Here is a 23,182-nt window from a genome sequence, read left to right as displayed (position 1 = left end):
TTCGGAGATAGAGTGCTACCCGAAGGGTGTTCAACATCAAAACCACCTGGCTTTAACGGAGAAAACTATACCTTCTGGAAGATGAGAATGAAAATATTCATCAAAGCTACTGAGTATGGATTATAGGACGTGATCAAACATGGTAACTACATCCCGATGAAAATCGTAGATGGACAACAAGTTCGTAATAGTCCCAGGGAGTTCAATGAAAAAGATAGAAAGTTGGTGACACTAAATGACAAAGCTATCAACAAACTAACCTGTACACTAAGCCAAAGAGAATATTTCTGAGTTTATAGTTTGGAAACTGCAAAGGAAAGTGGGAAGCACTGGAGATAGCTCACGAAGGAACCACCGGTGTAAAACAGAGCAGAATCAACCCTCTCACCACAGAATTCGAATTATTCAGAATGAAGGATGGAGAGAGCATTCGAGATATGAAAGTCAGATTCTCACACCTCATAAATCACCTCACTATACTTGGAAAGAAGTATAGTCAGGAAGACCAAGTGAGGAAAATCTTAAGGGTCTCACAAAAGAATAGGAGCAGAAAGTAACAGCCATTGACGAAACGAAGGGAGAATCAATTCGCTCGGTTGCAGTATTATTTTGGAGTCTTGCAGAATATGAGAGCAAGAAAAAATATAAAAAGGAGATGAATGAGAAAAACCGTAAAGGCATTGCTCTCAGAACTCAAGAGAATGGAGATGACAATGAAGAGGACCTAGAAGATGATGAAATAGGTCTTATTATCAGAAGGTTCAAGAAATTCTACAGAAACAAAGGCAGAAGAAGGTTTCAATCAAAACATAAAATCTCCACATCTCAAAATGAGCCAAAGGAACCAATCATCTACTTCGAATGCAAAAAGCTAGGGCACATCAAAGCAGAGTATCCCCAGCTGTCCAACATAAAGGACAAACAAAAGAAAAAAAAAGTTCAAAAAGAAGAAAGCCTTTGTCACATCAATAGGGGGGATAGCTCCTTAGAGGACGATGAAGAAACTGCCAACATCTGTCTCGTGGCTCAGGAAGATAAAGATTCAGAGACAGATGAGGTAATCACTTCTGAACCCTTCTATGATGGATTACAATCTGAATACAATGCATTACATTTAGAATTAGTAAGAATTGTAAAGGAGTTGGTAAGCTCCAAGAAAAAAATAAAGTTTCTGGAGGAACAGCAAGCGAAGCAGAAAGATAACACAGTTCCACCCCCAGTATGTACAGAATGTGAACAGAATAGAAGCAAGGCTGAGGATCTAGCAAGAACCTTGAAAAAGTTCACTAAGGGCAGTGAAATGCTCAAAGTGATTCTAGGAGCTCAATGATGTTCAATGGATAGGATATGATCCTGTTCAAGATAAGACGAAAGGAAAGAAGAAAAGTAGTTCGATCGTATCTTACCTTCTTTAGAAATACTATTCATTCCTCTAATCCTTTTGCATTATGTTCTTATTGCAACCATAAAGGTCATACAACCTCTTCTTGTTATCACAAGAAAAAAGGAATTTACAGGACATTAAAATGGGTGCCCAAAGGTACTTATGTGCCTAGGACAATTCATGCTAACAAAAAAAGACCCAAGAAGGTATGTGTACCTAAAACATGATTGTGTTGTTACACGTATGCCTCAAAGCATCCAGAACGAACAAATAGTACATCGACAGTGGATGCTTCAGACATATGATAGGTGATGCCGAGAAATTCCCATCACTCAAACCAAGAGAAGAAGGCAAAGTAAGCTTCAGCAGCAATCAACCTAGAAGAATTACTTGAATCGGAGAGATAGGAAGTGACAAAGGGATGAAGGTTGAAGATGTGTACTACGTAGAAGGCCTGTGTCATAATCTGCTCAGTGTCAGTCAAAGTACTAACAAAAACAACTAGGTGATCTTCGATTCAGAAGAATGTTTAGTCATAAGCAAAGATGACTTGCCATTGAAGAAGGAAGAATTGAATGTAAAGCTAAGATCTCCAAGGGACGGTAATTTTTATACTCTTTTTAATATTCTAAACTTTATTTTAGGATTTAGAAAAAACAATTAAATTAAAAATATATATAAATAAAAAGATTTTTAAAAAAAATTAATTGAGTCAACTTTCCACTGATTCGGTGGAAAGTTTGAAAACTAAAGGTGGAAGATTGAAAATTGGGAGGTGGAAAATGGAGGTAGTATTGAAAGAAGAATGAAGAATTTTGGGGCTGACGTATTTAATGATAGAAGAAAAAATGAAAAAGGTAGTTGGGAAGATGGAGATAAAAGAGAGAGTAGGAGGCAGATGAGAATGCGTGAGAGAAAGAGGGGAAGAGAGAAAGAGAGTGAGAGAGAAATAAAAAGAGCATAGCAGTAGTCCTCGTGAAGGAGAAGGCAAAACTTTGATGATAATTTAGGTACATAAGATTACTTCTTTTTATCAAACTTTCTTTATTAATATTTCTTGTATATTTTGAGCTTCCTATTTACATTATTACTATAGTGATTGGAGAAAATTTTGAGACTTATATATGATCTAAGTATTGAGTTTTGACAAAAGATGAGTATAGAAATTTAGAAGTAAATGAGTTGTTAATTTTAATCAGTTTAGATTTCTCTATTTGTTAGTTTTAGTATTTAAATTAATTTATTTAGTTGAAAATCTGTTATTTATGAGATATACCATATTTTTACCAATTAAATTCAAGTTAAATAAATTATTTGGATTGTTTGATATATTATTGAGATTTTAATCGGTCTAGTTTTATTTATTGGGTGACTGAAGGTTTTTAAATAATTATTGTAGCTAAAAAGTTTATTATTGATGAAAATATATATATGATAGTTATATCATTAAAGTTTTGATTAGATTATTTATTTATAAATATTTGAAATATTATTAAATTTTTGATAGTTTGATTTTGAGGTTTAAACTTAAATGGCGATTTTTAGAATTTAGAACATAATAATTTTATATTTGGAAATTGTGGAAAATCCTTTTTATTAAGGTAAATAATTTGGAGGTGGTAAATAAATAATTTGGGTTGTTAGAAATTTCAAGTTGTTTCTAAAATACTTAATAATTGTTAGGTTATGAGAGTTGCGGGGAATTTAGAATAAAAATTTAATTAAATTAGAAATTTAACTAATATAGCGAAGTTTAATTAACTAATTTGTTTATATTAATATGTGGTTATATTAATTGTGTAGATTAATTATTGGTTGAGCAAAGGATTGACCTTGTGGTAATCCTTAGTATTGCTTTGATGAGAGGTAATCACTTTCCACTTGTTATATGTGCTAATATGTTGTTTGTGAGTATTTTCCTATTTTTGAATAATATTTGTTATTTGGAATTCGAGTAGATATATTATATCTTTTGGGCCATGAAAATTGTCTTGTGGGATTTTTGGAATTGTGATTAAAAAGTTTGGAAAAGATATATGATTTATATCTTATGGATTGAACTGAGAAAAGATTGAGACATTTTTCATTATATTGTGAATGATTGGTTGTTATTTAGATTTTGGATTGAGCACTATCCTACCACGTGTTAAGGCCGCCATCGGTGCACATTGGTTGGCTTCTTCCTTCTTCCCCCATAGTGAGGGATAAGCCTTTGTGGCTTCTTATTCGTCCCCCAAAGTAAGGGATAGGCCCATATGTTTGATTGATCCCCCATAGTGAGAGATAGACTTATGTGGCTTGTGTGTTAGCCCCCATAGTGAGGGTTTGGATGATTGAAATTATATTTCTATGGATATATCTATATTTCTCGAGAATTAATAACTGTCCTAGTTGGCATCTCACGAGCATGTGTTAGTATGTGTGATGAGTTGGAAAGTTGGTTACTGAGGCGTTTGTCTCACCCCATGGTTTTTACTATCTTCAGGTGATAGTTCCGGTGGTGGCCTATCAGGGAAAGCTTTGGAGGCATAGTGTGCTGTTACAGCTTGTATAACCTCCCTGCTTTTGTTTTATGTGTTGACTTGTTATATATTACCATGTAGGGCCCATATACTCTAATATTGTAAACTAATACTTTTAATTACTACTATCTGATCTGGGGGGTCATTGGAAGGCCAGAGATATTTAAGACTTTGCGTATTATGCTCATTTGATAGTGTTGACTTTTGACTAATGGGCTCTATGACTTATATTAAAATGTTTTATTAGTTCGTGTGTTTGAAAGTATAAGTTTGGTTTGGGCTAATGATTGAATGATATTGCTGGACTTTGAAGGTCCAAGACCCAAGTTAACGATTGATGTGGCTCGTAATATAAGTTTATTTCTTTTAACCATGATAGCGATTTTAAAAATTTAAGATTTCTTCTTTTCTATCATGGTTAATCATTCAAATAAATTGTTGAATCTAATCTAAAATGGTTTTGAGAGAACGGTTGTCACAATTTGGTATCAGAGCCAAAGATTCTGCAAATTGAGTTGCATTACATTGCATTTAGTGGCAATATATAATAATCTCACATAACCTTCCCTGTTACTCTGTGTCTGTGCTTGACCTTACTTTGTGTTTCTTTTGGTGGGTTCCATCCTTAGGTGGGGAGGATGGTATGGACGCGATCCCGACAAACCGATCAAGGTTGGGATGAATCCACAAACCCACCTAATCAACCACGGAATCCTCTGCAATTTAACCAAGAGACCTTACTACAACAGCTAAGGGAAGTGGTAGTTATGGTGGTAGATGAGAGAGTAAGTAAGATGGAGGAAGATTTGAGAATCAAGAAAGCTGTGGAAGAGTTTAAAGGGAATGGGCTTCCTGGGCCGTATGTGGGAAATTCTGTCACCCACAGGGATTCTATTGAAGGAACCAAAGAAGAGAGTATTTCACAAAGGTGACCAGGAAAAGAAGAGGCGGTGAACCTTAAAAGTGTATGGAAGGATATAGAGCGACATCACCTGAAGACTTTTGATGGGGGTATGGATCCTGATACAGTTGAGGCTTGGATAGATGACATGGAGACAATTTTCAAGGCTTGTGGTTGTAATACCTATCAAAAGGTACAAGTAACTGTGGTCTTATTGAGGGACCAAGCTAAGAGGTGGTGGAGGAGTGTAAGCGGCATAGATGACTTGGGGATTACTTGGAACGAATTCAAACAGATGTTCTTTGATCACTACTTTCCCCCAGTTATGAGATAAGAAAAAGAAACAGCTTTTTATGCTCTTTGACAGGAGAACATGCATGAGGATGAGTTTATTGCCACGTATATTGACCTCTCAAAGCATGTTACTTACCTACAACAGAATGATAACCCAGAGTGGATGGCCCGACAATTGATAGAACGGGCGAGGCCAGAGTTGAAGCAGTAAATGGCCTTATATGAGTTTAAGAGTTTCGAGGATGCTTGCACGAAACTTAGGATGATAGCTCGTAGAACCCGAGAGGTAGAGGATTGTCGACATCGGGATAATCATGATAGATTCTTTGGTTTTATGAGGCCAACGGGAGGAGTCAATAAGAAGGGTAGCTATAATTATAGGAGGTTGGGTAACTCAAGCAGAGGCAAGAGCCAGAATCAGAAGAATTCAGCCCGTAGAGGCTTTATGTAGAGGAGACAGGCTCAGGGGAACCGTATGGGAGGAGATCAGAGTGTCCAACGTGATCCTGCCAGATCCACACCAAGTGTTAGTGGTCCTTGCATGAGATGTGGGAGAAATCACCCAGGACAGTGTTAGGAATGCTATAGATGCCATAAGTTTAGACATATAGCTCGCAATTGTCCAGAGACGCGGCAGCAAACTCCTAGTTTCAAATCCACGGTGCTCGAGAGAGTTTTTGCTTTGACTAAAGAGGAAGCTGGTACGTCTCCTAATCTGATTAGAGGTACTGTCTCTCTTCAAGGACATGATATGCCTATGTTATTTGATTTTGGTGCCACTCATTCTTTTATTGCTGCAGAATGTGCTCAAAAGTTTAAATTTTCAATGCATGATTTGTCTTACATGTTGAAAGTGTCAACTCTAGCGGGAGCCACTGTGTTAACCACACAGACGTGTTTAAGTCTTGTGCTTAAATTTGAGAATCGTGAGTCTGTGATTGATTTGATTTGTCTACCCCTCAAGGGTATTAACGTGATTATTGGCATGGATTGGCTATCAGCAAATAATGCCATTTTAGATTGTAAAAGGAAGATGGTAACTCTTCCTTTGTGCACTACAATAGTTGAGGCTATTAATGGCCGTTTGTGGTTGTCTGCTACTCAAGCAACTAAGTGTATTCAGAAGGTTTGTCAGGCGTATGCTGTTTTCTTTTCCGTTAGTACAGATAAAGAAGTTGGTATAGAGAAAATCGAGGTAGTAAAGGAGTTTCCTGAGGTATTTCTTGAGGAAGTGTCCGGTTTACCTCCTGAAAGGGAAGTTGAATTCTCCATTGAGCTAGTACCAGGGACAGCTCCAATTTCTAAAGCACCGTACAGAATGTCACCTTCTGAATTGGCAGAGCTGAAAAAGCAAATCAAAGAGTTACTTGAAAAAGGATTTATTAGACCAAGTGTCTCACCATAGAGATCCCCAGTACTGTTTGTGAGAAAGAAGGATGGGAGCTTAAGATTGTGTATAGATTACAGGCAGTTGAACAAAGTGACTATCAAGAACAAATATCCTTTGCCTAGGATTGATGACTTGCTAGATCAACTAATGGGGTCAGCAGTGTTTTCCAAGATTGACTTAAGGTCTGGATATCATCAATTAAGAGTCAGAGCAGAGGACATCCCGAAAATGGCCTTTCGCACTAGATACAGAGATTATGAGTTTCTAGTAATGCCTTTTGGTTTGACGAATGCTCTAGCAGTGTTTATGGACTATATGAACCGGATCTTTAGGCCATATTTGGACAAGTTTATTGTGGTGTTTATAGATGATATCCTTATATACTCTAAGAACCAGGAAGAACACCAAGAGCATCTTTACATTGCATTGCAAATATTGAGGGATCATCAATTATATGATAAGTTAAGCAAGTGCGAGTTTTGGCTTAGAGAAATGAAGTTTTTAGGCCATTTAGTATCTTCCAAGGGAGTAGCTGTTGATCCTAGCAAGGTCGATGCTATATTGAAATGGGAAACACCAAAATCTATGACGGAGGTAAGAAGTTTCGTGAGCTTAGCTGGGTATTACTAAAGATTCATCAAGGGATTTTCTCAGATCGCCATACCTCTAACTAAGTTGACCAAGAAAGACCAACTGTTTATCTGGAACGAAAAGTGTGAGGCAGCTTTTCAAGAACTGAAGGTTAAGTTGACCACGACACTAGTATTGACTATTCCAGATCCTAAAACCATACACCCTTTATACTGATGCTTCACTTAAGGGTTTAGGATGTGTCCTAATACAGGAAGGTAAAGTGGTTGCCTATGCATCTAGACAATTAAGGCCGCATGAGGAGAATTATCCTACATATGACCTGGAATTAGCAGCGGTGGTTTTTGCATTGAAGATCTGGAGGCACTACTTATATGGATCATAGTTTGAAGTCTTCAGTGATCACAGGAGCCTGAGGTATTTAATAGACCAGAAGGAATTGAATAATAGACAACGTCGGTGGATGGAATTCATCAAGGACTACGACTTTGAGCTTAAGTAACATGCAGGTAAAGCCAATGTGGTTGCAGACGCTTTAAGTAGGAAAATGGTGCATGTGTTTCACATGAGTTTGGAGGAACACTACTACTTAGAGAGATTGAGAGATCTCCAATTGGTCCATGAGGCTCCAGCCACTCTACAATCAATTTTGGGTGATCATGAGTTCTTTCGAGACTTGAAGGCTGCACAGATGGAGGATAACCGGTTACTAAGCATCCGATAGGAAGTAGAGAACCATGGTGTGCCTGATTATGAAATTAGTGAAGAAGGAATCCTGAGGTACAAGAAGAGGATTTGTGTCCCTAATAATGAGAAAATCAAAAGGACTATTCTAGAAGAGGCGCATCGAAGTAATTACACGATACACCCAGGGATAACCAAAATGTACTAAGACTTGAAAAAGAACTACTGGTGGCCAAAAATGAAGAGGGATGTCACGGATTTTGTAATGAAGTGTCTGACATGTCAAAAGGTCAAGATAGAATATCAAGACCTCTAGGACTATTAAAGAATCTCGATATTCCCCAATAGAAATGGGACAACATTTCTATGGATTTCATTACTGGTATGCCAAGAACCCCTGCTGGTTATAATGCGATATGGGTAATTGTAGATAGATTAACTAAGTTAGCGCACTTCCTGCCTATCAAGAGTACTTACTTACTCTTTGGAAAGATTAACAAAGTTGTATATAGATGAGATTGTTCGACTTCATGGAGTACCAGAGCCCATCATTTCAGATAGAGATCCGAGATTTACATCGAACTTGTGGCAGTCATTACATGAAGCCATAGGCACTAAGCTCAAGTTTAGTACTGCTTATCATCCTCATATTGATAGACAGACTGAGAGGACGATTCAGACTCTTGAGGACATGTTGAGTGCTTGCGCTATAGAGCTAAAGGGTAGTTGGGACACTCACTTGTCATTAGCAGAGTTTGCTTATAACAATAGCTATCACACTAGTATTCAGATGGCACCATATGAGGCTTTATATGGGAGGAAATGTAGATCTCCACTTTGTTCGACTGAATTAAGTGAAAGAACAATTATTGACCCAGATTCAGTAGACATCACAACCAGAAAGATTGAGCTAATCAAGCAGAAGTTGTTGATGGCCCAAAGTCGATAGAAGAGTTATGCGGATCATCAAAGGAGACCTTTAGAATTTAAAGTGGGTGATCATGTATTTCTGAAGGTTTCACCTGTCACCGGTGTTGGTAGATCCATTAAAGCCAAGAAGCTTACACCCTGATTTATGGGTCCTTATGAGATTTTGGAACGGATTGGACGTGTTGTGTAACATCTAATTTTCATATCTCTAATATTTAAACAAATTTTTTATAGAATAGGTAGAGGTTAAATATACATATATGTAATTAAAATAATTCTGATTTGTGTGTGTGTATGAGAAAATGAATAAAATAGCGATGTTAAGAAGTCCCACATTGATTAAATGATAGAAAGATAGATAAAATAGCGATGTTAAGAAGTCCCACATCAACTGAATGATGGGAAGAGGAAGTTCTAGGAGCCTATATATAGGTGGTAGTAGGGAAGAGTTAAAGATGAATTAAATAATTTTCGCACAAAACTGACACAGTCTCAGTAAAGTGTTGTTTACGAGTTTGTAAACTGTTGGATCAGGCTGCAATTTGGTCAGCTGATCCTAGACTTCAAACTCATTAGTTTCAACGGTTGGATCGTCAATTCAATTTCTGAGTTACAAGTTATTAGGTACGTTTTTCATTTTTTTTTTAGATTTGGTAGATAGAATACTAGATAGTAAGTTAGTGTTTTTATTCACCGTTGGATTAACCCGAAATTTAGAGAGTAGTCTTGTGATATGTAAGACATTAAATTCAACAGTTGGATTAATAATTACACTTCTACAGTAAGAATAAATTAACTCATATTAAGGTTATCCATCTAAATTCTTTGAAGATGGAACATAAGTTATAAATTGAGGGTTCTCTATCTAGGTTGTGAATTTGGTGCTTCAAATGATATAATTTAATAACTAAAGATAACATAAGTTAAGGGCGTCTAGGAATTGAATATAAATCATCGTATATATGTTCTTACCCCAAACCTTAGAAAAAGCCTTTCGAGCTAGAATTTCGAGTAACAGCTGAATGTATTAGAGGGAGTGTTAAAGGTTAGAAATTTGTGAGTAGTTTACTCTAATACTGTAGAAATAATGCTTTAATTTCAATTGTAGATATAAACCCTATTGTGGTATTTTCGAGTATGGGCCTCTTTTTGTGCTTGATTGTTAGCTAGGAGACCAGGTAACTAAATTTCTATCTGTTACATGCATTGGTATAAGGTTTGTGAGTAATTTTATAACCAATTTTCATGTACATATATTATGTTTTGTATGAACTGCCTTGTGGGATACTATTTTGAAAAGGATCGAAATTGCCTGTATTGTTAGAAATTAATAATTATGACTATGAGGTGTTATTCTAGAATTCAGTTGATTATGCATATAAATGTGTTATTTTGAACCCTGTGCATCTAGTTTGGGTGGGGGAAGGAGATGATTGGAGTTATTGAGATGCATATACTTACCACGTGGTATCGGCATCCATACGGAGCTCTACAGTGGCTACTATTGTTGTCCCACTAGTTCTTCGAGGGACTGTGACACCCCACTAGTTCTTCGAGGGGGGACCCATGGTCCACCGAGTGCTCTGTGGTCTTTGGCCGGTCCATATCACTCGAGTGGTGAGCTTGTCAGAGTAGCCAGTCAAATAGAAAGAACTTAGCCCATGGGTCCAGTCGGCAGAAATAAGGAGGATATAAGGATGGATTTGGGTTCATGGATTATATATGACATGGTATCTTCATTTGATATTTATATCTTTTGAATAAAATGAAAAGTATATTATCTTTTTTTGAAATTTATCAGCTATATGAGATTGGCAGAAATATTCGACTTATATGGTTACTGTGAGTTTAACTGTTAAATAAATGTCTATTGATTGTTTTTGACTTGGTGTATCCCACCTGACGCCTCACTAGCCCATGCTAGTGTGTGTGATAGGTAGGATTTAGTTACTGAGATGTTGTCTCATCCCTATTGTTTAATATTTTTCAAGTGAAAGCTTTAAAGGAGTGATGTCGGGGAAGGATTAGGAGGAGTAAAGCTACATTAACAACTGGTAGCATCTCCTCGATTTATGAGCTATGTTGTATCCTGTATACTGCCACCTTAGGATAAACTGTGTTTAATTGATTTATGCATTATGATGTGTTATATCCTTTGAGTTGTACTGTTGTGATATGCGTGCTGATAGTTGGCCAGAGGCCTAGGATCACATGTGATTTGTTTATGAATTTATTATAAAATATGAATTTCTCATTTAATTCTTAATATTTTGGTCTATGAGCTATATTATATGTTGTTTTATAACCATATTAGATGAGATTGATCATTTCTTACATAGGTTATGTTTGAATGAGTTAAGAAAAGTTCTTTTATCCGTGACAGGATGTATGATTGGGTGCTGTTCTTTTCTATCACGGATAACATTATGATATAGTTAGTGTAGATGACCGTGATATAATTTGGGTTTGTATTTAGCATGGCTTCGTTATAAAAAGCTATTTCTTAAAGTTACCATATAAAAAAAAAAGGTTAAATTTTTTTCAGTTTATTTAGGAAGGTTGTTTCATTTTGGTATCAGAGCCAATGGTCTTGCAACTCTGTGGTTTGTTTGTTGCATTGCATATAGATTATGGTGGCATTATACAGTTTTCAACATATCCTTCCCTGCCAACCTCTTAGTTTTGTGTGTTATATTATTTGTTTTTCTTTTTGTTTCTTTATGTTAAGGTGGGTTGCATCCTTAGAAGGGAAGAAGGGGTACAAAACTAAAAAGTTCGAAATATTATTATTATTATTATTGTTTTTGTAACTAAAAACAATGAAATATTGACTTAGATAAAGGAGGTGATGTTATATTTTTATGAGTAAATTTCAAAGTTAGAGATGAAAATAATAGAATGAGATGTCAAACAAACAATACATAAGAAGAATAATGTGTATTAAGCTTGATAAATAAGTTTTTCATTGCATTCAACAACAAAATTGTATGAGAATTGTGGCTTTTAATGTAAATATAAAACTATTGATTTGAGTGAAAAGTAATATTGATAAGAGTGTAAACAAGGGTTTATAGAAATTTGTTGTATAGTTAAACTCTTTATAAGAGAAGTAACAAATATAATTTTTATGATAGCTTGTCTCTTGTTGTTTTCCTAACAATTAATTTGTTATGAGAATTGATAAAATATATTATCAAATATTTTCTTACTAATAGGGGGAAGACATAGGGCTCTTATGATAAGAAAATTAATAAATAGGTGTAAAAAATACTTGTTGTGGGGACTTTTAAGTTAGTGATGAATAAGATTGGACGGTATTAATGAATGCTTGTAAAGTATATGTTAAAATCTTGTGTGATTGTATTACCATGTATTAAGTTTTGATAATAGGTATTTGTGTTGATAGTATCAATAATAATAAATGTAACTGAGTAGCTTCCAAATGCATGGAAGACCATAATTTACATTAACACCTTGAACTGTAAATTATATAGAATACTGGTCATCCAACAATAAAGACATACAAATAAGATGTTTGGAAAAATATTGAGATTTAAATGAGTACTTCTAATTAAGAGGTGTGAATCACATTGCTTTATGTTAGACGACATCTAAGCACATCTCACTAGGTTATGTAGCTTATGATTCAACCCAAATGCTATAAAGAAGGGGAAAAATGACTTTTTGAAATTAGGAGAGATTTAAATACTATATAAATTATTATAGATCATAATAAAAAGGAGAGAGAGAGAGAGAGTTATTGCAAGATCCAAATAATAATTGTGTTGTGCAATCAATGGTATAGAATTGCCTTGTGTGTTTTTCCCCTTATTATATATGTTTGCGTTTGATGCTTGATGCGTAAATTGCATATTGAATGTAACTATTTTAATTTTTTTATTTAATATAATTGATCTATTAAAAAAATGGAGAAGAAGAAGTCATAGTAGAGATTAACCATTCCGAATACCGATAAACAAGAGAAAGATTTAGTAAGTGAAACTTAAGGTATATGTCACAAAATTATATTAATGATAGACATTTTGAATTAAGTATAAGACCATGGGTAGTAGTAAAGACACTATGACACTATAAAATTATGAATAAATATATTGTACAATAGAGTGGTGAGGCTTAAATGAATGAAAGATCCTTTTTGGTGTGTGTGTATATATATATATTTAAGTATGGATTCATTTGTATTAAGTGAGACCAAATTGGATTAAAAGATTACTCTCTTATGACAAGGATATAAAGGAGGATATAAGGATGGATTTGGGTTCATGGATTTCATCGTGACAAGGATATAAGGATGGATTTGAGTTCGTGGATTTCATATGACACAGTAACCAGAGGATTTGGTCTTCACACTCAAGTGAGATCAAATTGGATTACGAAGGTAAAGACAGGTAAATACCTGAGACGGGGTCGTAATAAACCTGAGTAAAATAGAGGCAAGACGATAAGATAAGATGCTTGAAGTTTGTATTAGGACCTTGAATAGGGATAAAAGCCCTTAGTCATGATAGACTAAAAGGGATAGAGACGAGATGAAACGGAATGAAGAACTTATACTAAGTTAAGTGCCTGACCTAAATAACACATCACAGTGATTGAATATTCATTGTGTAATGTGATCAAAGGATAGTCGTCATATCCGGCCATAAGGATAATTGGGCAGAAGGTGAGGTAAATTGAAAGACTAGAATGAGGTAAGATCCCTTTTGAGGATACTATGAAGAGGAAATAGATGAGAATACGATAGCTGATGGTTGCACTGAGAATTGATATATAGAAAGTGATAAGCAAGTTCCCGATGATGCTTAAAGCCCAATAATATTTAGATACATGGTAACGATGGGCACTAATGAATATCCCTTTATGTCCTTAAGCCATCAATAAGAGGTGCGACCATAGTACTCAGGCCAATAAGAATACAAGAGATAAGACTAGTTTGGATGGATGCCATTGCAATAGTGATTAAGTAAAGTAGGTTTAGAGGATTCCCTAATAGGGATATGGTATGAAAAGAATGTGCCAGGACAGAGACTAAACAATCGACCAGTCTTGGCCATAGAGTGTTTTCAAAAAGAAAATTGGGAGGTGGTTCTCCGACTTAGGATTGATGCCACTCTATTGAGAGTGAGCTATCTCTGAAAAGGAAGTGGTCCTCCGATGCAAGGTTGACACCGCTATACTGGGGGCGAGTTGTTCTTTGAAGAGGAAGTGATTCTCCAATATAGGATTGATGCCGCTCTATTGGGGGTGAGTTGTTCTCTGAAAAAGGAGTGATTCTCTGATACGAAGCTGACGCTACTCCACCAAGAGCGAGCTGTTCTCTAAAAGGCAAGAAGATTTACAGAGTTAACCTTGCCACAGTGAGAACAAAACTGGCCAAGAATAAGAGAAGGATGGAAAATATGAGAAGAGGATAGAGATGATTTTATAGGATCTCTCCTCGCAAGGGGGAAAAAAAAGAAAATCATAAGGCATGGCATATTGGCATGGATATGATAACAAGCCCAAAAGGGCCATAGAGACAAGCCAATCATTTGGAAAATTTCACGAGCACTGTGATAGGAAAATGGCTTAAGGTAGCTAAAAGTTAAGGGGAAAAGGAAACACAAGAAAGATGCATGATTTTAGAGATGACTGAAAGAAGTGAGTCAGATTTGGAAAGACAATACTAGCACCTATGATCAGTCTTGGGGAATGACTAGTTAAGCCACCAACTGAGGGTAGACAACTTATTCTCTAACTCAGTCCACTAGCCTAAAGACTCCTAAAGAGTGGAACATGGTTTAGGCATAATAAGAAAGAATTTAGGGTCACAGTAGGTCATGAAGAGGCTTATAGGAGATCATGGTAGCTCTCAAGGTCATAGTAGACCAAACCTAAAGGAAGGTTACTGAGCCATGAGGATAGTATCTCTTTAGAACATGAGAATGAGATGACCAAGAATGAGTCTAAAATGGGGAAACTTCCTCAGGTTGGTTACTTAGTACAGAGAGAGTACCCTTGACTTTTTCACATATACCATTATTGTTGAATAGGCCGTACTCAATTTTACTCTAGTTAATGAAAGAAGGCGAGGAAAGTAAGAGTTAAAGGAACTACAAGTTGTAAGTCCTGAAGGGTACATATTCAGGCAAGCTAAATACAAGACAAGAATATGAAACAGAAGAGGCATGCCCTTAAAGTAAAGATAGGAACAAATAGGTATGCTAGGAGTAACAGATAAAAGCAGTGTTAGAGGAACCCGAAGCGCTAGGGTACAGTAAAAAGCCATGAAGGCAAAAGCACTGCCATAGTAATGTCATGAAAATGAGCTAGGGTCATATAAAGGATAGGAAAAATGCCGACGTACGATGGAAACCCCTGAAATTTGAAGTTGGAAACCACGGTTAATCTGGAAGTACCTCTAATTACAGGTGTAGGGAGTTCAATCAAAGCCCTTAAATTGATGCCGAAATTCATCAAAACCCTTTCAAATCCTATCAAAAGTTGGCCTGGAGGCTTACAAATTAGCCCTACCCCCTAATATGAGCCAGATTCATGACGTCTTCCATGTGTTTTAGTTGAAGAAGTATCTACCAGATCCCTCTCATACCTTAGAATATGAAGACATAGAGCTGCGAGATAACCTCACCTTTAAGGAAAAACTTGTGAAAGTGATAGATCGGTAGATTAAGCAATTACGAAATAAGACTATTCCAATGGTTAAAGTTATCTGGAGGGATCTAACTCAAGAAGAGGCCACGTGAGAGCAGGAGGACGACATGAAGGCTAGACACACAAAGCTGTTAGATAAGGTATGTTTCTAAATTTTGAGGATGAAATTTATTTAAAAGGGGAGGAATTGTCACATCCCGAGAAATTTTACTTGGACATAGGGAATTAAAAATTGGAATAAGGGCCAATGTAGAAACTAGACAGGGAGACAAACCAACTTTTGATGTGAAACCCTGATAAGGTCTGGATTGGCATTTTCACAATTATTGGTCTAGGAAGGGTAAAACAAGAAAATTTGAGACAAATTCTAAAAAATTCTCAAAAAAATAGGAAAAGTGTAGATTAGAGATTTTGGAAGCTCGGTTGAGGGCCAAAAGGTAAAATTACGATGAAAATGAATCATTATGGAATTTCCCATAAACAAAGGTTTTTCGGAAAAATATTAAAACATCATAGAAAAATAATTATTTTAATTAGTTAGAGGCCTCAATAAATTTGGAAAAAAGATGGATATTTTATCTAAATATTTAATTGAATTTATAAAATTATTTTTAGGTCTTGGAAGTTCAGGAATTAATTTTAAAACATCATATAAAAAATATTAAAACATCATAGAAAAATAATTATTTTAATTAGTTAGAGGCCTCAATAAATTTGGAAAAAAGATGGATATTTTATCTAAATATTTACTTGAATTTATAAAATTATTTTTAGGTCTTGGAAGTTCAGGAATTAATTTTAGTGAATTTATTTTTCTGCAGTGACATCGATAAAGGCCTAATCGGAGAAAACTCAAAATAAATAATTAGAGGTGGTGAAAAATTCTGAAAATTTTTAGATCATGTTCTCATATTAAAAGGTGAATTATCATGGAGAGAAACAAATTCTTGGAGGTCTGAAAAAATTATGAAAAGTTACTAGTGAATAGTAACCGATAAAGTTTCAAATTGGTTTGGGATTTTGATTTGGACTGTGGGACATATTTTTGGGCCAGCCCAAATCATTTGTGGGGCCTACATTGAGTCCAATAAGGGTCCAATTTCGTGCAGCTTCCAGGTCCCTCTATTTTTATTAAATAAAATGTGAAATTCATGGATAAATGCTTGGAAAATTCTGGAAATTGGCCACTTGTTCAAAGCTGACTTCTTCTAGCATTTGATGACTACCAAATAACCTCCATGAGATGGCAAATTTTGTCCAAATAGAGAGAGGGAAGGCAGATCATATTTTTCTATATGTATCCTTTTAGAAAATACAAATAAATGTTGGAAAATTGGAAAAATAAGGGGAGACTCTATCACTGTAGCCCCAGCCCTATTTGTTCAAAAATTTCAAGTTCTTTAGGCAAGGAATCATCCAACTTACATCAAAGGAACAACAAGGTATGCTTACGCCTTCCTATCCCTAAGCTTTAACGTAGTTTTGGTTGAGTTTTGAGTTGAAAAGCTAAGTGTAAATGCTGTCAAATTTTTGGTCTATCCATGAAAGGTTTAGGGAAGGATAGAAACCTTAAATACCAAGTGGAATAAGCAAGATTAAGTGGTGTATGGATTGGTTTTTGAAAAAAAATCCACCTAGGGTTTAAGAGCAAGATTTCGCCCTAGCACTGTTCATGTAGAAGCAAATTGTTTTGGCTTGATTTGATAATTCCAATGGGTTTAAAACATGTTTTTGTGTAGGGATATGTTGTTGGAAAGTGTTTAAAATCATTGGAATCAAAAATGGGATTTTTGGAAGATTGCACCCCCTATTAAGCCAAGGTAAATACATAGGAATGGAGTTTGATTTTCAAAAATCTGATTCCATATTTGAATTTCTCATGAAAAATTATGTAGGAATGAGTCATGAGGTTATTGATTCTAAAGGAGGAATCATTTTAATAAAAATCAAAGAAAGGGAGAGAAAATGTTAAGTTAAAGTTTAGGGATTATGTTTAAGTTGTTTGGTTATTAATATAACGTATATTTATGCTTGATTTAATAGGCTTTGTGAGGAGAAATCAAGGAAAATCATTATTCTTTGAGCTAACTGAATTGGAGAAGTGATAAAAGGTAGCTTTGAATTATAATTTGATTGTTTATCTTGCTTGTTTAATGTGACATGTTGTTTGCTTGGATCAGGAGACTTGTGTTGTGATATTCGTTAGTTGCATGATTTTTATTTATGCTTTGACCAAATGCATTGATTGGTGTTAATATGAAAGTGTTGATATTCTTTTCCTAGCATGGGAATAAGTATAATTTTATATGACTTAAGAATGTCTTGAAGTTCTATAATATATCATAACTTGCTTGGTTTGCATGATAATTATAATTCAAATGCTACTAAGATTTCTATGAAATCTCATCCCTCTTATATCAAATTATGTCTCAATAGGGAGTGGCTCATCCATGGATCAGGGCAAAGAGTTGGTATTAGGATAGAGAAGCTTGATCATTATTATGTTATTTTGGAATGTCATGTAATGCATTACTAAACTTTATGCCAAGTTTGTAATAGATTATGAATGGTAATATGTTGTAAATTATAATGGTATGACATGCCCAAGTGTTGAAATACTAAGTGGTAGAATGCCTTGTTAGAATCAATCTCATCCAAGAGGGGGGTGAATTGGGTGAGTTACAAAAACTTAAAAATTAAAACGAGATAGTATTGAAAAACAGAGAGTCAGAGTCAGGAGAGATTTCACCGAAGAGGGAAGACACAAGATTTATACCGGTTCGGTCTTAACCACTTGACCTATGTCCAGTCCTCAGAACACTTCTGAGTATTTCACTATCTTCCAAGATTGACAGGGCTCTTGGTGCCTCGGTACAGTAATTGAATCGCTCAATCACTCCCCCTTACTCCCGTAAGGATACAAGCCCTCTCAAGAGTCCACACTCTTGAGTATCACTCAATAGTATTTAATGAAGAGTAGTTATCGGCTCTCTTACAGAGTGAATTTAATGATGAACACTGATGCTCAGTAGTATTGCGGAAAACAGAGTAGTGAATGCTAGACTTAATAATCACGGGTGGTAGTTCCGGTATTCAATCCCTTCATTAATGCTTCTTCGCGCCTTTTATAGTTGAGATCGTTAAGTAGCCGTTAGACGGAAGAGCTTCTAGCCGTTGTGACTCCGTTTGCGTGTTTTGCCAGTTTCAACGGTTCCGCCATTAATGCGTCTGAGCTTTTGACACTGTAGGTTGCAGTTTACGTAATCTCGTTGAAGAGCTGTTGCAGTCTTTCTTAGTGATCTGCATATTTTAAACTTTGAACAAGTAAGAGCTTGCGGAGTATGCTTTAGTCATGAACTAAGAAGAGAAAACGAATTTATCATTCAATGATTTTGGACGAAGTGATTTATCTGTAAAAAGAGCAGAAAGACATTCTGGATATGCTTGATCGAAGTGGTGATCGATTACTTGTTGATCGATCAGGTTATCGATAAATAGAGTGAAAGCTTTTTGAATCAGTTCATCAATATTATCGATCAAGTGTTGGATCATTGACTTTAAGAATTATCATGGTAAACGAAAATCGTTCCATGATCGAACAAGTGATCGAGCACTTGTTGATCGAACACATTATCGATAATTCAAATGTTATAGAAATGAAACTTCAGTCATTGATGATCGAACAAATTATCGATAAATGGATGATGGATAAGGTTATCAATAAACCATGAGTATGAATATATTCAGTGAAAGACACAGACTATCTGAAATGATTGAACAGGTGATCGATCAATGAATATTCGAACAAGTGATCGATAAAGTGAGAAAAGAAATTTAATCCTGTAAGGTAAAGAAACTGATTATCGATCACGTTTTGTGAAAACATGAATTTCAGGAAATTGGATGATCGATCATATTATCGAAAAGTCAATGATTGATTAGGTGATCGAAAATGGTTCAACATAAGTTAATGCGAATATAGCAATCCTTAGACTCTTTATCGATCATGTTATGTGAAAAGATGTTATGCAAACAAGTTAAATTATCGATAATGTTATCGATAATTTGGTTGCAGAAAAACTAAATAAGAATAGATAAAGACATTGATTATCGATCATGTGATCGATAATTTTATGATCGATAAGGTTATCGATCCAGCAGTTAAGATGATTACCTGCATTTAGAGAGTTAGAGCATAATAATCGATCATGTGATCGATAAACAAATGATCAAAAATATGATCGATAAATGGTAACAGAATTAATGTGCAGAACGAGTAGATTGTGTTACCTCTTATCGAAGTCGTTATTGATAACTGATTTATCGATCATGTGATCGATAAATGCACTTTAGATTTGGTTCTCTTTATTAGTAACTCGATTGTTTATCTGATGTTATCGATAAGGTGATCGATAATTAACCGTAACCTTGTGTGATTTCCATGTTAGTGATAATCGAACATTTTATCGATTAACAACTTATCAGATAGATCTTCGATCAAAACACCTACTATAAAACTGATTTATACCTGAGCAGTTATCTGAAAACTTAGCGATAAACGATTGATTGATCAGATGATCGATCAACATACTTAACCTAATTAATCTAACTTTGTTATCATCAAAACTATAATCCTAACATTCTCCCCCTTTTTGATGATGACAAAACATAAGTTATAAATCAACTATCAAAGAAAACATCAACCAGTTTCATAACCTCATAATACGTGAAAAAGCAAATAAATATCAGAAAAATATTATCGATAAAATCACTATCCAGGTACACAAAAGTGACAGAAAAAGAGATAACATAAAGCCATAAATAAAGCCATAAAATGTCATAAAACCATAAAGCAACTACAAAACATCATCAGTTTTCTTCTCCCCCTTTTTGTCAGCATCAGATGAGGGGGAAGAGGTATGAACCGAAGGAATGGTCAGGGGAATAGGGAGAGGAGGAAGGTGAGAAAGTGGAGAAAAAGATAGAAAATGAAAGGAGGGAACAGGTTGGGGTACAGTGATAAGAGCAAGAGTAGTAGGGACTGGAACAGAGGTAGATGGGACAGAAGGAGAAGTGGTGGAAATAGGAGAAGTGGGTAAGGGAGAGGAAGGAGGTGCAGGCTGGGTGAGGTGGAGAGGGTGGATGAAAGAGGAGATCCTCATAGCTGAAGCTTGTGCTAGGGGCAGTGAAATGGTGGCAGAGAGAAGTAACCAATCCTTTAAGCTCTTGAAGTTCCTTGTCCACTGAATTAAATCTCTCTGTAACTTCTTTTTCCAAAACCACCATAGCTTGTTGGTGAAGATCCAGAATCTTAGAAATGCCCTCAAACTTTCGATCAGAGATTTCCCCATAGTCTCTCGCAGTGGAGTATACTCTGGTCTCAAACGCGCGAAGCTCAGCCTGAAACATTTCCCTGAGGGATCTCTCTATAAAAGATGGACCAGGGGTATGAGATGGAGCGGCAGTGGATTCAGCTTCATCCTGGGTCCGAGATGTACTAGCAACAGGTTGCTTTCCCTTATCCTTTTGAGATACCTTCTGTGATGGTGTAAAGGGAACAGAGATCCTCATCTTGTGAAGTTGAGTGAGGCCAAAACCAGGAACCTTGGTCTTGAGTTCCCCAGGCTTAAATGGAGCAATGTTATGTGCCTGAAGGAGGTAGGTGGCCAGCTGAGGATAGGGAATTGGGGTTGATCTGGACTTGTTAAGAACAAAGTCCTTCATCTCAGAATAGATAAGATCCCCAATATTAATCTTCTCCCCACTAATAATCCGGGCTAGAAGAAGATAATCATCCTGAGTGAGATGTGAGAAACTGCCGGATTTGTTTACCATGCTCCTAGAATAGATGTAATGGATGATCCTATAGAAATCACACATCTGCTTAGGAGGGAAATTCAGCTCTCCAGGGTAGTCATCACTCTGCATTAAAATTTTGTAGGCTTTTACTTCATTCATATTGCCACCTCTCACAAACTCTTGGGTCCCGAGTAATTCATTTAATTTGACACTTGTGAGTTTGAAAGATCTGCCCCTCAGTGTGACCTTTAAGTAGTTTTCTTTTAGATTGTCCTGATCATCATACTCTTCTACGGATTCCATATTACAGTAGAACCTTTTAACTACTTCAGGACAGTATTCACCACCAATGATTAACCAATTTGAATAATGCTGCAGTGGGTCACTTAAGTCAAGAGCAATCTGTTTGTTTTTCCTCAGACCCTCTAAGTCCACAGATACCACGGGACAGAATTTTCTATTGGCAAAATCAGCTTTATACTTTGCTACATTAACTTCACTATCGAGATTTCCAGTTAATAACTCAGAAAATTCAGTAGATATACCTTCAGGAGGAATTTCCCGTGCGACTCCTTCACTTGCCCTTTGCTTTTTCTTTCTTGGTTGCTTGGGGATGGATATGTTCAAAGCGGTTTCCACAGCTTTCTGAACTGAGGCACCATCATCCGACTCGGTCTCTGATTCTTCAGTCACTATCGGTAATTTTGATTTGGAACGGGGAGATTTTCTGAGAGAGGTCGGTTGCTCTTCTGCCCGACTTTCACGAATTTTCAGAGTACCCTTCTTCTTCGTTGGTTCCTCCCTTACCTTCGGTCTATATCGTTTCCGAGTACCCGAAGGAGTGGTGTCGCTTGATTGGTTTTGCTTCTCCAACCCATCTTCCCTTTCCGAACTTGGTTGCTTTACTCGCGCCTTTGAGAGATTTCTTGATAAATCGAACGGTTGAAATAGTGTGTTTTGAGTTCGATGAAGGTCAAAGAGGTAGTAGAGATGAATTCGAGTGGAAGAGAGGTTGGAAATTTAAGAGAATGGTGATTCCTGACCGTTGCGCGAAACAGGGGACCGGTATTTTTCGAGTTAGGGTTCGAAAACTGACAATGGGGTTTCAAAACAGTACCGTTATAGTCTTCGGAATTATCGATCAAGTTATCGATCAACCCTTGATCGATCACGTGTTCGATAATTATGAAGAACACACTTGAACATAGAGCAGAATTATCGATTACGTTATCGATCATGCATTTATCGGACATATTATCGATAAAGTCAGTAAAAGAGATGCGTACCTGATCTAGTTTATCGATCATCTGTTCGATAATTAAACTTATCGGTCAGCTTATCGATTAATGCTTACCAATTTTGAAGGATGGGTCTCAAAACCTTGAGGCTCTTGATCGATGTTCTGATCGATAGGGCGTTTATCGATCACATTATCGATAATTGTTGTGTTGGAGCGGTTCCCTTTCTTTACAAAGTGGATTTATCGATCAGGTGATCGATAAATTACCTTCTTCTTGCCTTCAGGATTATCGATCATTTGATCGATAATCTTATACTCTGTTTACCTCTGTTTTTCTTCATCGAAACAGAGCTTCCTGCAAAACAAATTTCTACATACTCCGATGCTTAAGTTAGTCATTTTATCATCAAAACATTAAATTTAAGCAATTAATATTAAATAACATGAGATTTCTTACAATTCATTGGGATTTACCATTCCCAATTCTCTTCGAAAGAAGTTGAACTTTTGTTGATCTAGAGGTTTTGTGAAAATGTCGGCTATTTGATACTCAGTGGGGATGAACTCAACCTTTACATCTTTCTTTTGAACATGGTCCCGAATGAAGTGATGTCTGACATCGATGTGTTTCGTCCGGGCATGATGAACTGGATTCTTGGACAGACTTATCGTGCTCGTATTATCACATAAGATTGGAATCTCACGTAAGTTGATTCCCAAATCCTGTATTTGTTGCTTTAACCATAAGATCTGAGCACAACAGCAGGCAGTGGCT

The 23,182-nt window shown here is 36.1% G+C and overlaps 1 protein-coding gene across 1 annotated transcript; it reads left to right on the top strand.

Moving 5' to 3' along the window:
• The first annotated feature begins 6,086 nt into the window (after positions 1 to 6,086).
• LOC114754153 (uncharacterized) lies at positions 6,087 to 6,506 on the top strand. Its single transcript, XM_028942912.1, has one exon. The coding sequence runs from the start codon at positions 6,087 to 6,089 to the stop codon at positions 6,504 to 6,506; it is 420 nt and encodes a 139-aa protein (XP_028798745.1).
• Positions 6,507 to 23,182: the final 16,676 nt, after the last annotated feature.

The sequence above is a fragment of the Neltuma alba genome, unplaced genomic scaffold, assembly GCF_004799145.2.
Source record: "Neltuma alba isolate B1F8T4 unplaced genomic scaffold, ASM479914v2 tig00010087_pilon, whole genome shotgun sequence".
NCBI lineage: Eukaryota > Viridiplantae > Streptophyta > Magnoliopsida > Fabales > Fabaceae > Neltuma > Neltuma alba.
Note: the sequence above shows the minus strand (reverse complement) of the source record. Positions and strands in the feature narration are given on the sequence as shown.